Source organism: Erpetoichthys calabaricus, chromosome 13, assembly GCF_900747795.2.
Source record: "Erpetoichthys calabaricus chromosome 13, fErpCal1.3, whole genome shotgun sequence".
NCBI lineage: Eukaryota > Metazoa > Chordata > Cladistia > Polypteriformes > Polypteridae > Erpetoichthys > Erpetoichthys calabaricus.
Window position 1 is genome coordinate 128,163,889 of NC_041406.2, and position 20,624 is coordinate 128,184,512.

General features: G+C 35.6%; 1 protein-coding gene across 6 annotated transcripts in view; it reads left to right on the forward strand.

The window, feature by feature from the left end:
- Nucleotides 1–20,624, forward strand: part of runx1t1 (RUNX1 partner transcriptional co-repressor 1) — a 153,305-nt gene that overhangs the window by 106,613 nt on the left and 26,068 nt on the right. For 4 of the 6 annotated variants that reach the window (XM_028817788.2, XM_028817789.2, XM_051935502.1 and 1 more), the window contains exons 4-5: nt 10,963–11,052; nt 16,197–16,262. In XM_028817788.2, coding sequence (XP_028673621.1) covers nt 10,963–11,052; nt 16,197–16,262 — 156 coding nt within the window. The remainder of the gene's footprint in view (nt 1–10,962; nt 11,053–16,196; nt 16,263–20,624) is intronic. The other 2 variants (XM_028817791.2, XM_028817792.2) reach the window with 1 other exon arrangement.

The window sequence follows — 20,624 nt, forward strand, 5'->3', positions numbered from 1 at the left end:
ATTGTTATTGGTATATTTTTCCTCAATTTAAAAGGGTTTTCTTTTCTTCTTAATTAAAATTTAAAAGCAATACTTCACCGCTGCGAAGCGCGGGAATTTGGCTACATGCAGTGAGTGTGTACGCCTGATGAGCCCAGAATTAGGGCGAAACACGTGTCGCGTACTCTTTGCATTGTTTGACAGTAAACTATTTTCAACCATTCTATGATCTGCTTCTCACAACTGAAGGCACCATGGCGGATGTTAGCTGACTTGCTGGCCAACCATAAGCGTTACCTGGTAGGTAACCACCCGTACAATCAGATTGTGATTCAGACTACGAATGCCGAGAATATATATATATATATATATATATATATATATATATAATATATATATATATATACAGTAGAAGATATATACTGTGTATATATATATATATATATATATATATATATATATATAAGTAGATATATATATATATATATATACTAATAAAAGGCAAAGCCCTCACTGACTGACTGACTCACTCACTCATCACTAATTCTCCAACTTCCCGTGTAGGTAGAAGGCTGAAATTTGGCAGGCTCATTCCTTACAGCTTACTTACAAAAGTTAGGCAGGTTTCATTTCGAAATTCTACGCGTAATGGTCATAACTGGAACCTGTTTTTTGTCCATATACTCTAATGGAGGAGGCGTCATCACGTATCGCGTCATCACGCCTCCTACGTAATCACGTGAACTGAAAACAAGGAAGAGATTTACAGCATGAGTCAAACGCGGGAACGAAGGTAAATGACGTTAATTGTTGAGTGTCTTTTAATACTGTGTAAGCATACATATTAACACATGTGCAATTAAACGTGTGCATTTACTGGGTGATTTCTCAGGCTTAAAAGCTCGCCTTTTATCAAACGCAGGAACAAAGGTAAATGACGTTAATTGTTGAGTGTCTTTTAATACTGTGTAAGCATACATATTAACACATGTGCAATTAAATGTGTGCATTTACTGGGTGATTTCTCAGGCTTAAAAGCTCGCCTTTTATTAAAAAGGTAAATGCAAACTGTTTTCATTCTGAAGGGCACAGACCACGTTAGATTTCATGCTCAAGAGTAAGCTCAGCACACAGCTTGGTCATATTACAACCGGAGGGGCGAACTGACAACGTGGTATACAAAGAGATCCTTAACAAATAATTATTGATTCATTTTCCCTCAGTTTAAAAAGGTTTACTTTTCTTCTTAATAAAAATTTTAAAGCAATACTTCGTCGATGTGAAGCGCGGGTATTTTGATATATATCAAAATATATTGCGTCATCACGCCTCCCATGTAAGCATGTGAACTGACCCGCTGCCGTTTGCAATGCCATATTCGCGAGATACAAGTTTAATGAGAAGACACGAGGTATAAACAACAGTTTGGATCACTTTGTAATCAATAATTATTTGTTAAGGATCTCTTTGTATACCACGTTGTCAGTTCGCCCCTCCGGTTGTAATATGACCAAGCTGTGTGCTGAGCTTACTGTTGAGCATGCAACGTACAGTTGGCCATGTGAAAAGCAGTCCTGCCTCAAATCAATGCCAACCTTTTGTAGGGTCTGTCCCTGAGACTTATTAATTGTCATTGCGAAGCAGAGCCTTAGTGGAAATTGGAGGCGTTTGAATTGAAATGGGAGATCAGAGGGTATAACGGGGATGCGAGGAATAAAAACTCTCTCCCCTGAGCCACCGCCAGTAAAAATAGTTGCCTCAATGAGGTTCTTTTGCAGACACGTGACCTGAAGTCTCGTGCCGTCACAAAGTTTCAGTGGCTGTACGCAAATCCACAATCAGTTTCATATTGTTTTCGTACCTTATCAATTGTGTAATGTGTTTTTTGAACAGGTTTGATTCATCGAAGTGATCACTCCTGCTGCGTTCAGTCACTTCACGTGAGCCGCTCTCTTGTGTGATGTTGCGATGTCCACGGGTTTATTTAATGTTAGCTAAGACCCGGCAGTTAAAAGTTTCTCGCTACAGCAATTTTAACTCTGTTACAAAGTGATCCAAACTGTCGTTTATACCTCGTGTCTTCTCATTAAACTTGTATCTCGCGAATATGGCATTGCAAACGGCAGCGGGTCAGTTCACATGCTTACGTGGGAGGCGTGATGACGCGATATATTTTGATATATATCAAAATACCCGCGCTTCGCAGTGGCGAAGTACTGCTTTAAAATTTTTATTAAGAAGAAAAGTAAACCTTTTTAAACTGAGGGAAAATGAATCAATAATTATTTGTTAAGGATCTCTTTGTATACCACGTTGTCAGTTCGCCCCTCTGGTTGTAATATGACCAAGCTGTGTGCTGAGCTTACTTTTGAGTGTGAAATCTAACGTGGTTTGTGCCCTTCAGAATGAAAACAGTTTGCATTTACCTTTTTAATAAAAGGCGAGCTTTTAAGCCTGAGAAATCACCCAGTAAATGCACACGTTTAATTGCACATGTGTTAATATGTATGCTTACACAGTATTAAAAGACACTCAACAATTAACGTCATTTACCTTCGTTCCCGCATTTGACTCGTGCTGTAAATCTCTTCCTTGTTTTCAGTTCACATGATTACGTAGGAGGCATGATGACGCGATACATGACTCCGCCTCCTCCATTAGAGTATATGGACAAAGAACAGGTTCCAGTTATGACCATTACGCGTACAATTTCGAAATGAAACCTGCCTAACTTTTGTAAGTAAGCTGTAAGGAATGAGCCTGCCAAATTTCAGCCTTCTACCTACACGGGAAGTTGGAGAATTAGTGATGAGTGAGTGAGTCAGTCAGTCAGTGAGGGCTTTGCCTTTTATTAGTATAGATCACAATCTGATTGTATGGGTGGTTACCTACCAGGTAACGCTTATGGTTGGCCAGCAAGTCAGCTAACATCCGCCACGGTGCCTTCAGTTGTGAGAAGCAGATCATAGAATGGTTGAAAATAGTTTACTGTCAAATAATGCAAAGAGTACGCGACACGTGTTTCGCCCTAATTCTTGGCTCATCAGGCGTACACACTCACTGCATGTAGCCAAATTCCCGCGCTTCGCAGCGGTGAAGTATTGCTTTTAAATTTTAATTAAGAAGAAAAGAAAACCCTTTTAAATTGAGGGAAAATATACCAATAACAATTTGTTAAGGATCTGTTTTTTTGTGAAGCTGACTTTACACAGCCTGTCCGCTGTTTTATAAATGAACGCCATATAAGGCCGTCCTTTCTCCTAGCTTAGCGGTTCTGTATTGTTTTATTGTTCGTTTATTACGATTGTTATAGTGATTGTGTAGGTATTTGAGACTCAGTTTTCTGTTCAGGTAATCCGCGGATTCTCCGCTATTTTTTGTTCGTTTATTACGATTATAGTTATTTATTGATTCCCTTCTTTAGCTGACTGCCTGCTCATATAAGGCGCTCTGCTGTTTTTTTGTGAAGCAATCTTTACACAGCTTCTCCGCTGTTTTATAAACGAACGCCATATAAGGCCATCCTTTTTCCTTGCTTCGCCAAGGAAGCAGCCTTTTTATTTAATCCACGGGTTCTCCGCTGTTTTATTGTTCGTTTATTACGATTGTTATAGTTCTCTTTGTATACCACGTTGTCAGTTCAGCACTCCGGTTGTAATATGACCAAGTCGTGCAAGCTTACTGTTGAGAATGCAACGTATAGTTGTACAGGAGAAAAGCAATCTTGCCAAACTTAATTTAAACTTATGGTTTACACCGTGCTTTGTTTCCGCCTTAGCTGCACTTATGAATATGCTTGTATGCGTCACTCGCTCGCTTCTTATTGTTTCGCTGCCTTCTCAATTGTGTAATGAATGTTTTCTTCAGCGCTGTTTGGGGCTCTTCCTTGTTTTCTACGTACTGCGTTCACAGTCAGTTCACGTGATTACGTGGGAGGCGTGATGACGCGATACGCAACTCCGCCTCCCACGGCCAGCGAGCTGCAGTCCATTACAGTATATGGACAAAAAAGAGGTTCCAGTTATGACCGTTACGCTTTGAATTTCGAAATGAAACCTGCCTAAATTTTGTAAGTAAGCTGTAAGGAATGAGCCTGCCAAATTTCAGCCTTCCACCTACATGGGAAGTTGGAGAATTAGTGATGAGTGAGTGAGTGAGTGAGTGAGTGAGTCAGTGAGGGCTTTGCCCTTTATTAGTATAGATATATATATATATGTGCATATGTGTATATATGTGTATATATATGTAGATATGTATATATTTATATGTATATATATGTACATATGTATATATATATGTAGTTTTGTAAATTTGTATATGCATATATATGTATATGTGGATGTGTATATGTATGTATATATATATATGTATATGTAGATAAGTGTATATGTAGATATGTATATATGTGTATGTATATAAATGTTTACATAACCTCTTTAACACACTACTTCTCTGCTGCGAAGCACGGGAATTTTGCTAATATATATATATATATATATATATATATATATATATATATATATATATATATATATATATTTCCTCACCAAAAAGTTGCTTATCCAGAGCAAGATCTCAGGAAACCTGGAGTCTATCCAAGCAGCTTTGGATGCAAGGCAGGAAATATCCATGGTATGCAATTCTCTAACGAACTCCCAGGGACCTAAAAAATATTTCATTGTAGCAAATATTTCGTTGTAATGAGATTCTGAATTTATTAGTATAGTGCTTTCTTTAACAAGTGTCCAGGCATTTGCAATCTTTTCAATAGCTTCTTTTGTGTTACTTTTAATCTCTTCCTGCCTACAAGTTATGCTGACGAGAATTTTTTTTTTGCATTCCCATGCGATAATATACTTTTAAGGTGCAAATGATGCCCAAATCCAATGGCTGAAGCGCTGCCGTGCAATTGGGTGGGAGGTATTCAAAACGAACATTATCTGAATGTGGAAGCATGTTGTGGGCAGCACAGTTATCAAGTCAGGAGCCAAATCATTATTTCTTCTTCATATTGTGAGGTTTCTGAACTCTTTTGAGACCCCCCACTCCCCACCCAAGGGGAACGACACACTGAAGTGCGTCCTGAAGCGCGATTGCAGCGTCTGTGGAAGATTGTTTGTCCGTTGCTGGGGCAGGGCAATAGGAGGCTCACATTGCTGCAGTGAAGCGCCACAGAAGCAAATTATAAAAGATCGGGGTCGCGCTATAAGTCCCTGTCTTGCACCCCAAAACACAAGGCTTAGTCTCAGTACTTTAGCAAAACCAGCTTTATTCAGCTTGAAACAGGAACGGCACAGTTATTTATTGTAGCGTGATCTGCCACTCTGCTATACACAGACATAGCAGTCAGGCAGGATCGTGGCCAGGTCACGTGATCAAGTAATCCTGTTACAGTATCTGCATTTATAATTTACGTGCTCCTAACCTTGCATCATCCATCAAGATCTTTTCTGTTTACTTTGGTGGAGTGACGCAGCATATCTGTGAGCCTGCTATTACCCTGTACAGATGCGGAGATCACACTTCAGGACACTCTTCAGCTTGCTGTCTAGTTAGGGGAGCTCCCAAGAGAGTTTATAAACCTCACATTTTCTTGAATGAGTGCCGCATTAATAGGAATGTTTCTTGAATGAGTATCACTGAACCACATAAAAATGGCTTTTTCGACGTCTTCAAATGCAGCAGTTCACGTACGTTTGCAACCCGAGATTTTTCTACTTTTTTTGCTCAGTCCTTCTTTTTGCAGCAATCGAGAGCTACAAAAAATTAAAGTTTTTTTTTCTAATATTTCTATAGGAGGGTGACAATGAGTTAAATTCCAATGAATGTATTTCAAATGTTGACGAGCAATAAGTAAAAGGTATCACTGAAAACCACAGGAAACAAAAAAGGTAAAAAAAAAAAACAGTACAAGGAATGTTCGAAGAAAGAAAAAAAAATTACAGTGTTTCTGTTTGGGGATCGTTGTGCACAACTGAGCTGCGGCCACAGAACTAACTGCTCTATGGATGATTCATTCAGGCATTTCAAGGTCTTTTGTGCACTTCGTTATAATGAAAGTATCTGCTGAATGTACTTCGTAGTAACACGATTTCTATAGACTCGTGTCATATGGGGAAGCTGTCGGGACCATAAAAATACTTTGTTGTAATGAAAATTTTGTTATAATGGAATTTTACCTGTATCAGGTATTTTGAGCTGTGAATGTAAAACTAAAAAAAGATAAATGAATAAATACAAAATAAATACAAAAACCAGTGGTGGGCCGTCAGGGCCTGCAAGGCCTTCTCTGCTGTCCTAAAAAAAATATCTGAATCACAAACTGATGTTAATTATATTTTGTCCATGAATACTTATTAAATAATTCCAAATAGTCTGTCCGCTTCCTTTCATAGCTTTTCCGATGGTTGTGCTGCTTCCAGACATGTATTTTGGTATTAAAGCATTTAACCAGTCACATTTCAGCCATCATTTGTTGCCAGGCAGGGTCAAAGTCAATGAAGTCTGCCCGGAGGCCTTCACAATCCGTTCTGCAGGCCCTGTAACACAAAATAAATGTCGATTAAACTGTTGCTTCAACCAATCAGATTTTGAGTTGGCGTCACTAGGGCCCTCTAGCAGGCGTACGGCAACGTCACCGTATTCAGACCCGTTGATTGGATAGGATGGTGTAAGTATGCCATGGATGATTTTGCAGGAAAATCTCCCACTGATCTCCTTGACTTCCTTCATCAGAAAAATCTGAATGAGAGCATGGAGCAGCTGTACACATTGGTATGTTTGGCGGTGACCATTCCAGTGTCCACTGCTTCTGTCGAGCAGACATTTTCAGCCCTAAAGCGAATTAAAACTTATGCCAGAAATACGACAGGGCAGGTTCGACTTTCAGCATTAGCTTCGATGGCGATAGAAAGGGACTTCGTGATGGAACTGAAGCGCACGGATAATCTGTACGACAGAGTAATTGAACTGTTTTTGAGGAAAGAGAGGAGGATGGATTATGTTTACAAATAATCCGAATTTTTGGTGAGTAAAATGTTGCGATTTTCCTAAATAATATTGCAAGTTTATGAGTTATTATTGATGTTTTTTATGTGTGTCACGGCTGTAGCTGCAGTAGAAAGGAACTTGTTCACCCCTGGTTTGTCTATTCAATAAAGGCATTTATTGTGGCTACAGGAGTTATCTATCTGTGATGCAACAGCTCTTTATACTGTATTTCTGCATATTAAGATGGTTTTTATAACCATAAATTAGTTTTTGAGGGGCGGGTTGATTCAGACGGAGCATTACTGAAGGCCTAGGTGTGAAATGCACGGTCCGCCACTGACAAAAACATATTAGTATGTTTAGTTTTTCACCATTCGGCAGACTCTTTTCACCTAACTACCTTTAGTTCAGTAGAGATATTGCCAACTCGGGAATTTTACAAGGTTTGTATCGCTTTGTTGTTAAACAACCATTTAAAGCAAAAGTGATTGGTCAGTAAAAATATGCTGATCTTGTATGTTGACCTAGACAGTCTCTCGATCAGTTTATTTTAGTTTCTAAAAGGATTTCTCTTGTGCGAAGTGGCATGTGATTTATTGTCAACAAAACTGAGACATCTGAGAAACAAATTGAAATGTTGTTCACTCATGATTTTTCTCAGCATACGTTAAAGGTTTTGTTGACCGGTACATTCTGACTTCAGGCATTTGAATTACATTTTGATATAAAAGAAGCGCCAAGAAATGGCAGCTCATCATAACAGACATCAGACTCATGCAGCCTGGAATTTGGCTTAGTGTGTGCTGCTTTATTAATTGCTGTGTACTTAACATATCTTGGTTTCAGTCAGATTTACAGCAAACATGACGTCACAGTACAGACTGATCTGTTAGGAATTATCTGTATCTAATACTTCTCTCTTGAGCCCCGGAGATCCAGCACATTCAAAGCAAAATCATCACCTTGGTATGCTTCACTAACACTTGGACCAGAATTTATCATACTGTCACTGTCAGCTCCTGAAGAACTGTCACTGTTACCACACAGTAAATTGCTCCTTCTTCACACATTTTACGTGCCCATATTCACCTTGCACATTCATCAGAAATGCGGTGTCAACACCCATCCTCTGTCAGCCACCATTCACTGGATGAATATATGTGAGTGGCTTGTGGTGGATGACTTTCTGTTTTAGAGTTAAAAGTTACAAGGGTTAAAGACTAATGGCAGGAATATTTATTCAAAAACCAAAAATGAAATTCTTATATTTTGATTAATTTCAGGACCCCTTCAGCCCAGGTTAGTCCTTGCATAAGTCTGATTGTTATAAAAACTAAAAATATTTTTATTAAATTATTATTTTATTTCAGTTAGTCTTTTCAGCTATTTAAATTGTTTCATTTAGTTTTAGTTTTTCAATTTGGTTTTGTTATTTATAAGACAACATACTGTAGAAGACAGGATGCAACACAGATGAAGCAGAGAATCATATAACACATAAGAGGCTAGCCATTTACTGGCTACTAACAGTTCTAATTTATCTTGGTATAGATGAAAAGTTTTACGATACCAAGTCTTTAAGGATGATCTCCAATGTTGTGTGAAGTTGTTGTTGCTGTTGTTACTCCAAGTTCTAGTGGTGCTTTCTTCTTGCAGTGGAGTGCTCTGTGTCTCTTTACTATATGGTCCTTTGTTTGTGGTGTGCTGTGATGCTACTTTTCTCAGTTCACAGTTATTCTCTTTGCTATGTCCTCTGTAGCATCATATGGAAAAGCATTACTGTTAACTTGCACAAGAGTTTAGATGCTTAGATTCCCTTCTTAAAATAATGACTGCTTCTCAGTCTTCTCAAACTGGGCCCAGTTACTGTCACAGAGTTTGGGTTGGCTACAAGGAAATGCGCATTGTCTGGTTTTTGGCTCCACAAAGTTAATATAATTGTCAGCTTTCATAAGAACATCTCATTAGCCTTTTTTAGAGAGAGAGAAGAGATGAGATGAGTGAAGCTAGTTTGGGGTGATTGAATCAAGGTCTCTTCCAGTGTCCATCACATCCTGGCAGGCTCATGTTGCGGTAACAACTGTAAGATAAATGTCCATTTATGCACCCTTTGTTTGCAGGATACGCTGCCGAAATGTTAGCTCAACACTTATTTATACCTTTGTTATCAGTTGAAGTACAGGACTGAGCAACGTTTGGTACAAGCTGTTGTTTAGTCATTCCTTTCTGGAATGCAGGTTGGGGGAAGTTCCAGCTGGAGTTCTACATCCCTGTTAAGTCTGCTGACTTAACAGGCCTTCTGTGCTACTAAAAGCTTAGCAGAATAGGTAATGCCCACTTTGTCCTACGATGCAAAAATTAGTACATAACTAAAACAGTTACAGAAGATTTGCTAGTAAATTAGAAAACACCTAAAAACAGTTAGCCATGATGGGTGACTAGGTCACCATAGTTTGATGATAAAATCATATTGATTACTTAAGAAGAGGAAATAACACAGGAAGAGGACACATTAAGTTCTGTGTAGAACTGAGTAAGTGGCAATATGGACAAGACAACCTTGTTCTTGAATGGTCCTCCAATTGTAGGGCAATTGCAATAATCCAATCATAAATGTAAACTAACTGGAAAATTAAATGTATAAAATAGTTTTTATGATGCATTATTACTTATGTTGCTTAGATTTGGTAATCCATTATATCCTGGCAGGTTAATTCTGCAATTCAAAGATAATTAATGTACTGTATATATGAAGTGAAAAGATCATCATTATACAGTCATGTGGATGATTGTGCTACACTTTCATGTATGTGGACAATAAGCAAGGAATAGATTTCAGGTTACTCTTAACATTGAAGAGTAGATCGATAGAATCTAGATGTGCAGAAGATTGCAGTAGAAAAGAAAAGCTTTTCAGCCCCAAAACATGAAATAAAAATGTCTAAATTCAAAATTCTTAGCATGAAAAATGCGAGAGCAGTTTATAAAATGTGAGAGCAGTTTACAAAGTAAAAGGCTAGGGGACAAAGTAAATGTTTCACGTTTTAGGAGGAAGGTGTACGCTTGAATAAATCACATCTCAAGAAGATCTTAAACTCATTATCACTGACTTTGGAGCAATTATTGTTTTGGTTTTTTTTCAGAATTATTTGTTAAAAAAAATGCTGTTTAGTTGTGAATTTGATGTTGTTTCACATTAGTAACAGGAATAGTACTATAGCAGTAATATAAAATTAAAATTTAAAACTAATGCACATTGCAAGCTGTAATTATAGGATAATCATGATATTTCAGGGAATTTCTATTCTAGTTTTGTCAGAAGTATTTATTTTGACATGCTTTTTCCCTGCATTTATACATTCCTTATCTGTCTTCATAATATAAAAAGCACAATCGTCATTTCATATTTTTATTTATTTATTTATTTTTACATTCCTTAATTTTCCTCTATCGAAGAATGTGCCACACTTAATTAGTGCCTGAAATACTAAAGAAAAACTCTGGAGAATTCCTGGCTGTCAAACTAAGCTTCTGCAATCTGTGTGAACAGATGTGCGTTCAATGTAACAAAATGTAGTTTGGGCAAATACAAAAGCCACATTATATATTTATTTATATATGTTTTCACTTTTGAAATGCTACATTTGCACATGTAACAACATTTGGATGTTGCTGTGTGCCTTAAGATCATGTTGTATTTTATATTTAGTGAGAAATAACTCTTTTAATCACTATGTTGCTTACTTAAACATATTTAATACCAGGAAAGTTAATGAGCTATTATGGAAAGTACTCTTTATCGTACTTAAATTGCTCGAAGTGCAGAGTAAATATATTTATGCATAATATAATTATCTGCGCTCTGCTTTGTTTAACCATTAGCAATTGGTCATCAAACTACAATATTATAAATTTCTTTGAACATTTCCTTAGATTATAATTTGTGTTATGCTTGCTTCTAAAACTTATTTTGTTTGATTTTTGTTTCTCCAGAATTCTACTTTAACCATAGAAGAGTTTCATTCAAAACTCCAAGAAGCTACCAATTTCCCTCTGCGACCCTTTGTCATTCCATTTCTAAAGGTACAGCACAACCTACTGCTCTTGAAAATAAACTTTGTGTTTGACTTTTTAAAGCAAGTAAAGTACACTACAGATTTTTTTCTCATAGCTCACTAATGCTCAGATAGACCCTTCTGAATTAGGAGGCATTAAATTTATGATGGTTGTAATTTCGTGCTACTATATATTTTACTGTTGTGCCTGATTGCTCCTTAATATGACAGTAAATATGTAGGTAGAAGCATCTTCAATACATCTTGTCCTACAGAACTAAGAAGAAAAAAGTTAACCATTTTAGCATGATGCATGTTTCATCTTTTGTGTACAAACTAGGTGACTCGGTAGAATTGACTCTGAATACATTAAAGAGCTACACCATCTGGCAGTAAGCTAAATTTTAGTCAAGCTGTGAAGCAGATTTAGTTTCTATAGCATTGTTAGCTCTGTACATATTTACTATTACATTATAACATTATAACTTGCATCAAAATATACCAAGTTATTCATAAGGAATTCTGCCTAGTTCAGAGCACAGTATTAAATAGCCTAAATACATAGTATATTTGAATGCAAATAAAAAACTTAAGAGTGGATATTTATGTTGACCTCATTTAATTTGAAAATGTTACATAAACAAAGGGTAAGTAAATAAAAAATAAAAGGTATTATGCAAAATCTTTTTGCTCCATAAAATGTTCAAATTCATAGAAGGTACATTATGATTCAGTAATGTAAAGAATTGTTATTTTGGGTATGTCTCACTTTAGGGTCACTGTTACAGTTTGCAGAGGGAAAGATAAAGACAAGGACACTTTCATATTCTCTTTTCTTGTAGTTGTGTAACATATGGTTGCCATATAATTTAGTTTGAATGGTTGGAATCAAAGATGTAACTTTTTTTTCTAATTTTAGTGCTTTTCCTCAAAGGAGACATTAATGACAAATACCATATGGTTGTGGGAACACAAGCCTTAATAAGTGCATTCAAATGCAGCTGTAACAATATGCATTAAAGTCTTGTTTTCATTAGGCTAATGTAACCCACAGACCCTCTTCTATTTTGCTTTCACAGGGAAACATTTACTGGAAGGATATTAGACACCATTCTAATTACCTAATCTGGCCACAGAATTAGAGCAAAACAAAATTGCTTTGTATTACCATATTTTTTGAATTTGAAGAGACTGTTTATGAAGTCAGTAAATTAAAATGGTTCTGTCAAAGATCCTCATTTTATATCCTCCGCATATGAAAGATTGGTTACAACACATAACCTCAACAAAGAAAGAAAAATGGTTCCCAACAAACGCATATCTTTTCCAATTGTTCAGTTCTTCTGTGTTTGTGTGCAGCATATCACTTTTATAAATGGTTTGGACATAAGAATGAAATATCATAGCTTGCTCGATGTTATCTCAGAATGCGGTATTGACATTTTCAGGTTTCATGAGTTTTCAAATCTCTGAGTAAAAATTCACTAGAGGTCGTCTGCTTTTGTCAATACAGATGTATGCAATGAACTGTTTCTTACCACTTACTGTCATTGTTTCTAATAGATTCTTGTTTTTTAAAGTAAAAAAAAAAAGATGCTTAAAAAGTGCTACTACAATAAAAGTGCTGCTACAACACAAAATGGATACCAGGAGTATTCACATCATGTTTTCTGATTATTTTCATTCACATGTTCTTAAACATTAGGTTATTAAACTTAAAAATAGTAATAACTAATTTTGAAACATAATAATTTTACAGTGTGTTAATTATTGTTCAGTTCAACCATAGCTACAAGAATGATTAGGTTTTCTTTGAAGTTGGAGTATGAATACCTCCAAAATATAATTGTTCTGTTCTTTTTTTCTGCCTGAAATTGTAACATGTATTCCTCATTAAAATCAGTTTATTAGTTAGATGATGGAAGGGAACACAGTGTTGTACCAGATAGAAATGCTGCTTCACAGCTCTTTGCACCTGGGTTTGAATACCTGTCCTTTTAGTATCATTGTGCAGTTTGCACATTCTTACTTTGTTTGCGTGCATTTGAGTATTCCCAATATTGGACTAGTGCACCTTCCAGCCTTTGTTTACAGCATTTGTCCCATGCTACTAGGATAGACTGTGGTCCCCATAACATAAATTTAGATTTCAATTCAGGATGCTATAGTGTTTCACTAATTGCAGCATTGGTTCTGTATTGTACATATTTAATATTTCTTTAAATTCTCTTCAAGTAGACAATGTTGTGGTGACTTGGAATGCAGTTAGAGCTTTTGCAAAGTATTTACTTTGTCATCTATTATTTATATATAAACATAACTTATTTAAAATAATTTTCTCATATACTTATTATTTTAATAAATCAAACTAATAGTCCTAGCTTTTTCAGTGTTTAATTTTCTAATTGCTCTTCCGGACTTTACCCTCTCATAAACTCAGATAGCACATTAATATAGATATACTGTATGTGGATCACTTTTACTTGTCAGATGCCCTTCATCTTAATCTGGTAATAAAATTTTCTCATTTTTGACTGGCTTCCTAAAACCATGAGTACATTTTTATCCTGAATTTGGAAAGAGTTTCCATGTTTTTATGCTGAAACAGAAGCCAAAATAAATAGAGCCATTTTGTTAGTGTTATCTCTTAAAAATACAGTAAGTTGAATTGTGTTATAAAAGCATTAGAAGTTCAATGAAAAATAATAACTACTAATTTATATTTATTATGAACTTCAGTTTCAAGTAGGCAAACAAACAAGACTTTCTGTATATGTAAGTTATCCTGTTTCAGTCTTCTGGAGAAGGAAAGAGAGGCATACACACACAGTTTAAATGTTTTATGAACCACTAATAATAAAACACATAATAATATGGGAAAATAATTTGGCCCAATATGAGTGAGTAAAATGAAAGGGAAAGCTAATCTATCAAAGGTCCCCTTCACCCACATGGGGCCAATTCTGAATCAGCAAATATAATCCCACTATTTGTATATGCCTCTATGAAATACGAGGGACGTTCAAAAAGTTTCCGCTCTTTTTTTTTTTTTTTTAAGTCAATTTGTTAAGAATTTCAAAAGCAAATTACATCACTTTTCTACATAGTCACATTCCTTTTCTGATGCAATTTTCCCAGCGTTGTACCAACGTTTTAATGCCATCAGCAAAAAAGTTCTTCTGTTTTTGCAGATCAGTTCCATGGTCCTTTCTTCATTCCTAGTGGTCATGGCTGTAGCTGGACGTCTGCAGCGCACTGCATCCATCACACTAGTACAGCCATTTTCGAACATTTCAATCCCCATACTGAGCACGCATGCAGAGGTGAATTTGTGCTCCCGGCACACCTTCTGCCCACAAAAAGCATATGAAAGAACACTGTTCCTCTTTGGTGCAATTTATACGTTTCACAGCCATCTTCACCACAGGATGACAACTCTTATACTAAACTGCACGAGCAGACAGAACTAGTCACATGACACTCATCACTTTCCAACGAAAATAGAAAAGTGCAGAAACTTTTTGAACGTCCCTTGTAATAGATTTCAGTTTATTGTGAATTATCATTTTAATAATCACTGAGCTTTGTAATTTAGTTGCTTTGTTACTGGTATTATTTTTTGGAAGTGGAGTAAGACGAGGCAAGTTTCTAAGGCAGTGCAATTGAAGAAACACTAGTGCTTCAACATACCTTGGAATGAATGGTCTTCTTTAGTACATGATTTCAGTAGCTAAGGCATTCTTTTTATGTAGTCAACAGCACAGAAAATGGTAATTTTAATTGTGCTTTTGGAAGGAAATTGTTCAACAGCAATAATGTTTTTATTTTTGAATAAAGGATCGTGCCTACACACAAGTATTGATAAAGTAACTTTTTCATCAAAATTTAACCATGGCTGAGTTGATACTTTAAATTGGTTATTCCTTTCAACTGTTGCAACAAGGAATATATTTATCATCCTTTATCTAAAAAACTTTCTCATGGTTTTTAGATTAAGCCATTTTCTGTCATGCAAAATGAGGTTAGTTACAACAACATTTAATTGTATACCACATTTTCATACACAGGATGTATGTCAAAGTGTGTTACAAGATGTCAAAGAAATAGTCAAAAGAAATAAAAACAAATTTAAAATAAAAAAAAAATCATCAATATAGAGTACATGGATAAAATGAAGTATAAAGGTTGAGTCCTAATATATAGGATTGTTTTTTAAGTCTCTAAAGATGAGTCCAATCCATCCATCCATTATCCAACCCGCTATATCCTAACTACAGGGTCTGCTGGAGCCAATCCCAGCACACACTAGGGACAATTTAGAATCGCCAATGTGTCTTTGGACTGTGGGAGGAAACCCACGCAGACACGGGGAGAACATGCAAACTCCACGCAGGGCGGACCTGGGAAGTGAACCCGGGTCTCCTAACTGCGAGGCAGCAGCGCTACCCACTGCCCCACCGTGCCGCCCAGATGAGTCCAATGATAAGGTCATATGGTAACTCCAGGCTACTCTAGATTTATGCACAATACATTGATTCAGCTCTTGATAGTGTTGCTGTAGCCCTTTTCTGAACTTGCATCATGACATTTAAACATTGATTAAAGGGTATTAATGTACTTTTGTTCAATAAAATTTTAGTAGACTTTATGCTCTACCAAATTCATAAATTCCTAGAAGTGACATTAAATTCCAAACTAAATCTAAAGTTTTTTAACGTTTACAAAACTTCAAAATAATTTGACTTTATTGTGCATACTGTTTGGTTAGACAGTGTAGCATACAATATTTTCATATGTGTGGTGATTTGATAAGACTGGAGAAGAACTTCTCCGGTTTAGTATGTGTATAAATAGCTGTCTCAGACATCATTTAGGCTGAATGCATCTCTAATTTTGGGAATTTTTAGGACTAAGCAGGAGCTTAGGGCAAAGTAGGACATTTTGCTGTATTATGTATGATAGAGAAATGGACATTTATAAAAAAAAAAAATGAGTACTTACATTAGTGATAAAACAAAAACTTTATAATAAGAATGAAAAGTAATAACTATGGTAATCGGTGTACTTACTGTACACCAGTTCATATTCTCAAAGTGTTTTTGTGTGTGTGTGTGTTTTTTTTAATAATACTTAAGAGGTTCTACTGCTTGACCTGATTATTTTTCTTCGCAGTTATCTTCTACTAATTTGCCTAACATGAATACAGTGACACTTTCAAGTTCAAAAAAAGGAAGGAAGGTCAGTTCTCTCATAAAAATAATTAAATATTTTAAAAATTACTACATAACTAATTTAGCAAGTTAACAAACTAAACTGTTAAATTTTCCCTTCAAGATTATCAGCTTGTGTCCTTCCTCTGTTGCGATTTTTCTATTTAAGGTCCCAGGACCAGATTAAGACTCCACAGTGCCCCTGTCCATCATCATCTCTGGGACCCAGTCACATACACACAGTGTTGAATCAAATGCAATATTATTTAGACCAAAAACAATTAAATAATACATAATTAAAGGCAAACAGACTTCCAACAGACAAACACCTTGGGCCTGTAGATTTTTTCTTAAATCACAAAATAAGGCCATAGTAGTTGGTTGCTATTCGAATCTACCTAATTAATCATAATTTTTAAATATTTGTGAATCAAATTATTATAAGTTTACTGTCTTTCCAATTATTGTCTTTAGACTTCAAGTAGCTGTATCCTGTTCTTTTTGACTAAAAATACAAACAACAAAATAAAGCCTAGTCACATCCCTTTTAATTCTATGTGGTAAGTTAACAAAATTTGGACAAAATGTGCAACAAGAAATAGGAATATTAGATAGAAACGGATCTATAATTACTACAATATTACATTCTTACCGTTGTAAATATTGCAGATCAACAGGAAAAGGTAAAGTACATCACTTTTTAGTGTTCTGTACAAAAGTGGAATAATACATAAATTTGAACACCGTGTAGAACAAAAAATAGAGAACACAGCAAAGGTCAAATCTGTTTCTTTACAAAACAAAGTCTGTTGCTGAATAGCCACTTCCTTCCATAATTCAGGGTATACTGAAAGGCTGTAATGTTTCTGCTGCTGATCATCAGTCTAGAGCTGGGCTCCATCTGACTCAATAAAGTTAGCCAGCTGCTTATGGGTACTTGTATCGCTCCCATTCAAACCTGTTGTTTTTAGACATGGCCAAGCTAAAATGAGCTTCTTCCTGATTTTGTGAAGCTTCAACTTGTCAAAGAAAATATATAGCAAATTCAAGAACATTTTGTAATGTGGCTGCACTTCTAGACTTCTTTTTTATTTTTCTTTTAGCATATCCACTAAAATGAAGTCTGTCAATTTCAAGTTCGTAATTGCCACTAAGACAAGTGATTCAGAAAGCATGTGGAAACTTATTTATTTATAGCATTAGCTTTTCTTTATTTTTTGACTTCTGTAATGTATCAGAGCACAAACAGGTTTTGAGATATTTGTGAAGCATGAGAAGCATAAGTCCAGTGTTTCATGTTTAGATATTTTGATATTGGTGCCCCCTTAGGTCCTGGTGCCATATTGTTAATCTAAGGTATCGTCCACACATACCCAGATTTTTTTCAAAATGTGAAGTTTTCCTCCAAAATTTTTTCCAACATTAAAAAGCAAAAATCCGCTGTCAAGAGCACAAAACAGGCATAGATAGCAAAGGGAATATCATTTAGATTAACATTCATTGCCCATTATTTTAATTTTTTTTTTTTTAAATGTGTGTTCAGCATGGAATTTGCAAATATAGGGGTGTCATGAACACTACCCGGCCATTTGATTATGATGTCAATAAATGAACACTTGTAATCACAGGTGGCGTTCGTTGTGCAAGTGAAGCAGCTCATTCAAAGACAACAGCTATGTCCTTCACAAATGAAAATTCTCTCACCATTCTACAGCAACAACCACTTCATTCTCAAACTTTTTCCACAAAATAGAGGTCTGTGTTGTCAGAGTGTACGATGTAGCATTAATAATAATAATAATTCATTACATTTATATAGCGCTTTTCTCAGTACTCAAAGCGCTATCCACACAGGGAGGAACCGGGAAGTGAACCCACAATCTTCCTACTGCAAAGCAGCAGCACTATCACTGCGCCGCCTGTGAGGACATAGCCATAGCACATTCTGACGCCTCTGTTGCTCAACATAGTGATAAAGTAATTGCACGTTTAAATATAAACATTTAAAAAGTCCCGTTAAAAAGAGTAACTTTAGCTACGACCACAATTCCGCAAAATTACCTTGTGTAAATAAAACAGATAATGACGCACACTGACGTCAGTCAAAGAGGATACCGGCACACACTACAAACCAAGCCAAAAACTGTTTTTTTTTTTTTTTTTTTTTTTTACCCTGTTTACAGAGTTTCTAGACATCTTCAATCTGGAAGGAGTTTTTCAAAAGGTCCCTTTTCAGGGGCCTAAGACACAGTTTGCATGTGGACAAAAGGCCAAAATGCATACAAAAAGCTATGTTTTAAAAAAATTCCTAGGTACATGTAAACAAGGTCTAACCCTGTAAGGTGCTCTGAGATCAAGAAATGAGCAGGCCTAATGAGAAAAGCCCCAAATCTAATAGGTAGCCACCCCTTTGGTTTTACATTTACTAGGTACTATATTATTAACATGTTTGTATTAGTTAATATTTTTGTGAAAGTAAACAATGTGATCTGATGTGATTACTGTATTATGGCTATAACAAAAAAAATCCCTGCACTTAGGCTTCATGGTAGTAAAATATTTGGTGTATTAAAAAGAAATCTTATCTGACATACCTGTGACCTGCCCAAACAGTATATAGGTTAATTTCAAGAAATGTATTTTTCAGCAGTAATCTATATTGCTATATTGCTAAAGGTAATTGTCCTAGATAAGGCAAGCCCAATTTTAGTGGAGTGCCATGCCTTCCTGAGTCTGCCTTATCTAAAATCAACAGTATTTGCTTTTTTTGTTCATCAGCTGTGCAAAGAAATGTGTGTTTAAAGTTAAGTGAATTTTATTTTTTTGTTTCCCATAACATGTACAGTGTTTCTAAAATTGGGAAACTTTCATAATGTACTGTATTTGTTTGTAAATTATGGATACTATTAATGCAGACACTAATTCTTTTACAGATTTCAGAAATCTTAGACAATGCAGGTATGAAAAGTGTATTTCTCCACTTTTCATTTAGGCAAGTAAGATAATACTGGATGTTATGTTACACTCTATAAACCTTACAAATTTTTTTTAATAACTTTATATTCTAACATAAAAGAGGCTAGATCCATTAAACTTCATTGTTTTATCAGCAGTTAAAATTCTGTGTGCAAATGGAGAGACAGAGAACATAAGATAACTTTTTATTCATTGATTCATTTTTGATTTTTCATATTCATATTTACAGACATGGGAGGTTAGAAGTTATTTAAAAAATAATGAGTGCAAGGTGGTAACTGTCCTGAATTAGGAGCCTTTCCACTACAGGACAAACTCATGCAGACCCATAAATACTGACTGTCACGATTTAGGGCAGTACATAAAGAACAGAAAAACAATCGCCATCCTTTAATTCCAAATTAAATACATTTACTATTAACAGTTTGTTTGATAAATTAAAAAAACACAAAGAACTAAGAAACAGGTAACACATAAATTAAACTCAAACAGAAAGTAAACTGTTTAAAAAAAAAAAAAGAAACCAGAGGGAAACACCGACAAAGAAACATTTTAACTTTAAAGATTAAAAAAAAATAAATACTAAGTATTTAAATTCAGGAGTTTGTAGACAACAAAAATACTCCAAATCAAAGCTTCAAGCTCAAATATTAATTCAAGAAGTGAAACTAAGTCCAAAATTAAATCCAAAAAAGTTGTAGAAATTAACAAGGCTAAATTGCACAAACAGTAAACTGCAGAATAGAAAAACAATCTTCAAAGGCTAGAAATAATAGACCAGACTAGACCAAAGGGGTCCAGTGTGAAAGTTGAATGCACTTTGCCTTTAGCAAACAACTGAGACTTGAGCTAGCTGTTTGATTAGGCCTCAAGTGGCCACAATAATCAGCAGCAACACCTGAGTGATTGGTGATAATTAGAGGCCCTACCCCATAGGCTCATTTGTTAATAAGGGAAGAAGAAAACAATTAACCAGGAGAAACTTAAGGGAAAAGAGTAAAACAGAGTACAGTGTACATTTCAGCAAAAAACTATTTATTTTTGGCCAATTTAGAGTCACCAATCAACATTACATGCACATTTTAAAATATTGTCAGTAAAAGTAGAGTGACCAAGAGAAAAAACATGCTAAAATGGAAGAATGTGCAAACTCAACCCAACTCATTTTCCTGCGTCTGGTGCCAGGGCATTAACAGTGCTGACAAGTGCACATCCATGTCACTGTTTAATGAATTCAGTCTTGATTATTGATTTAAAATGGAACACACTGAATATATATTACATTAGAAGAACATTTTGAAACATAGGTTTTTATTTTTCAAGAGTTGATCATGTAACTTAAATGCTGAAGGTTAAGCCTTTTGCCTTCAGACCATATAGTCTACTATACATTATAATTCTTGTGTTCACCCAC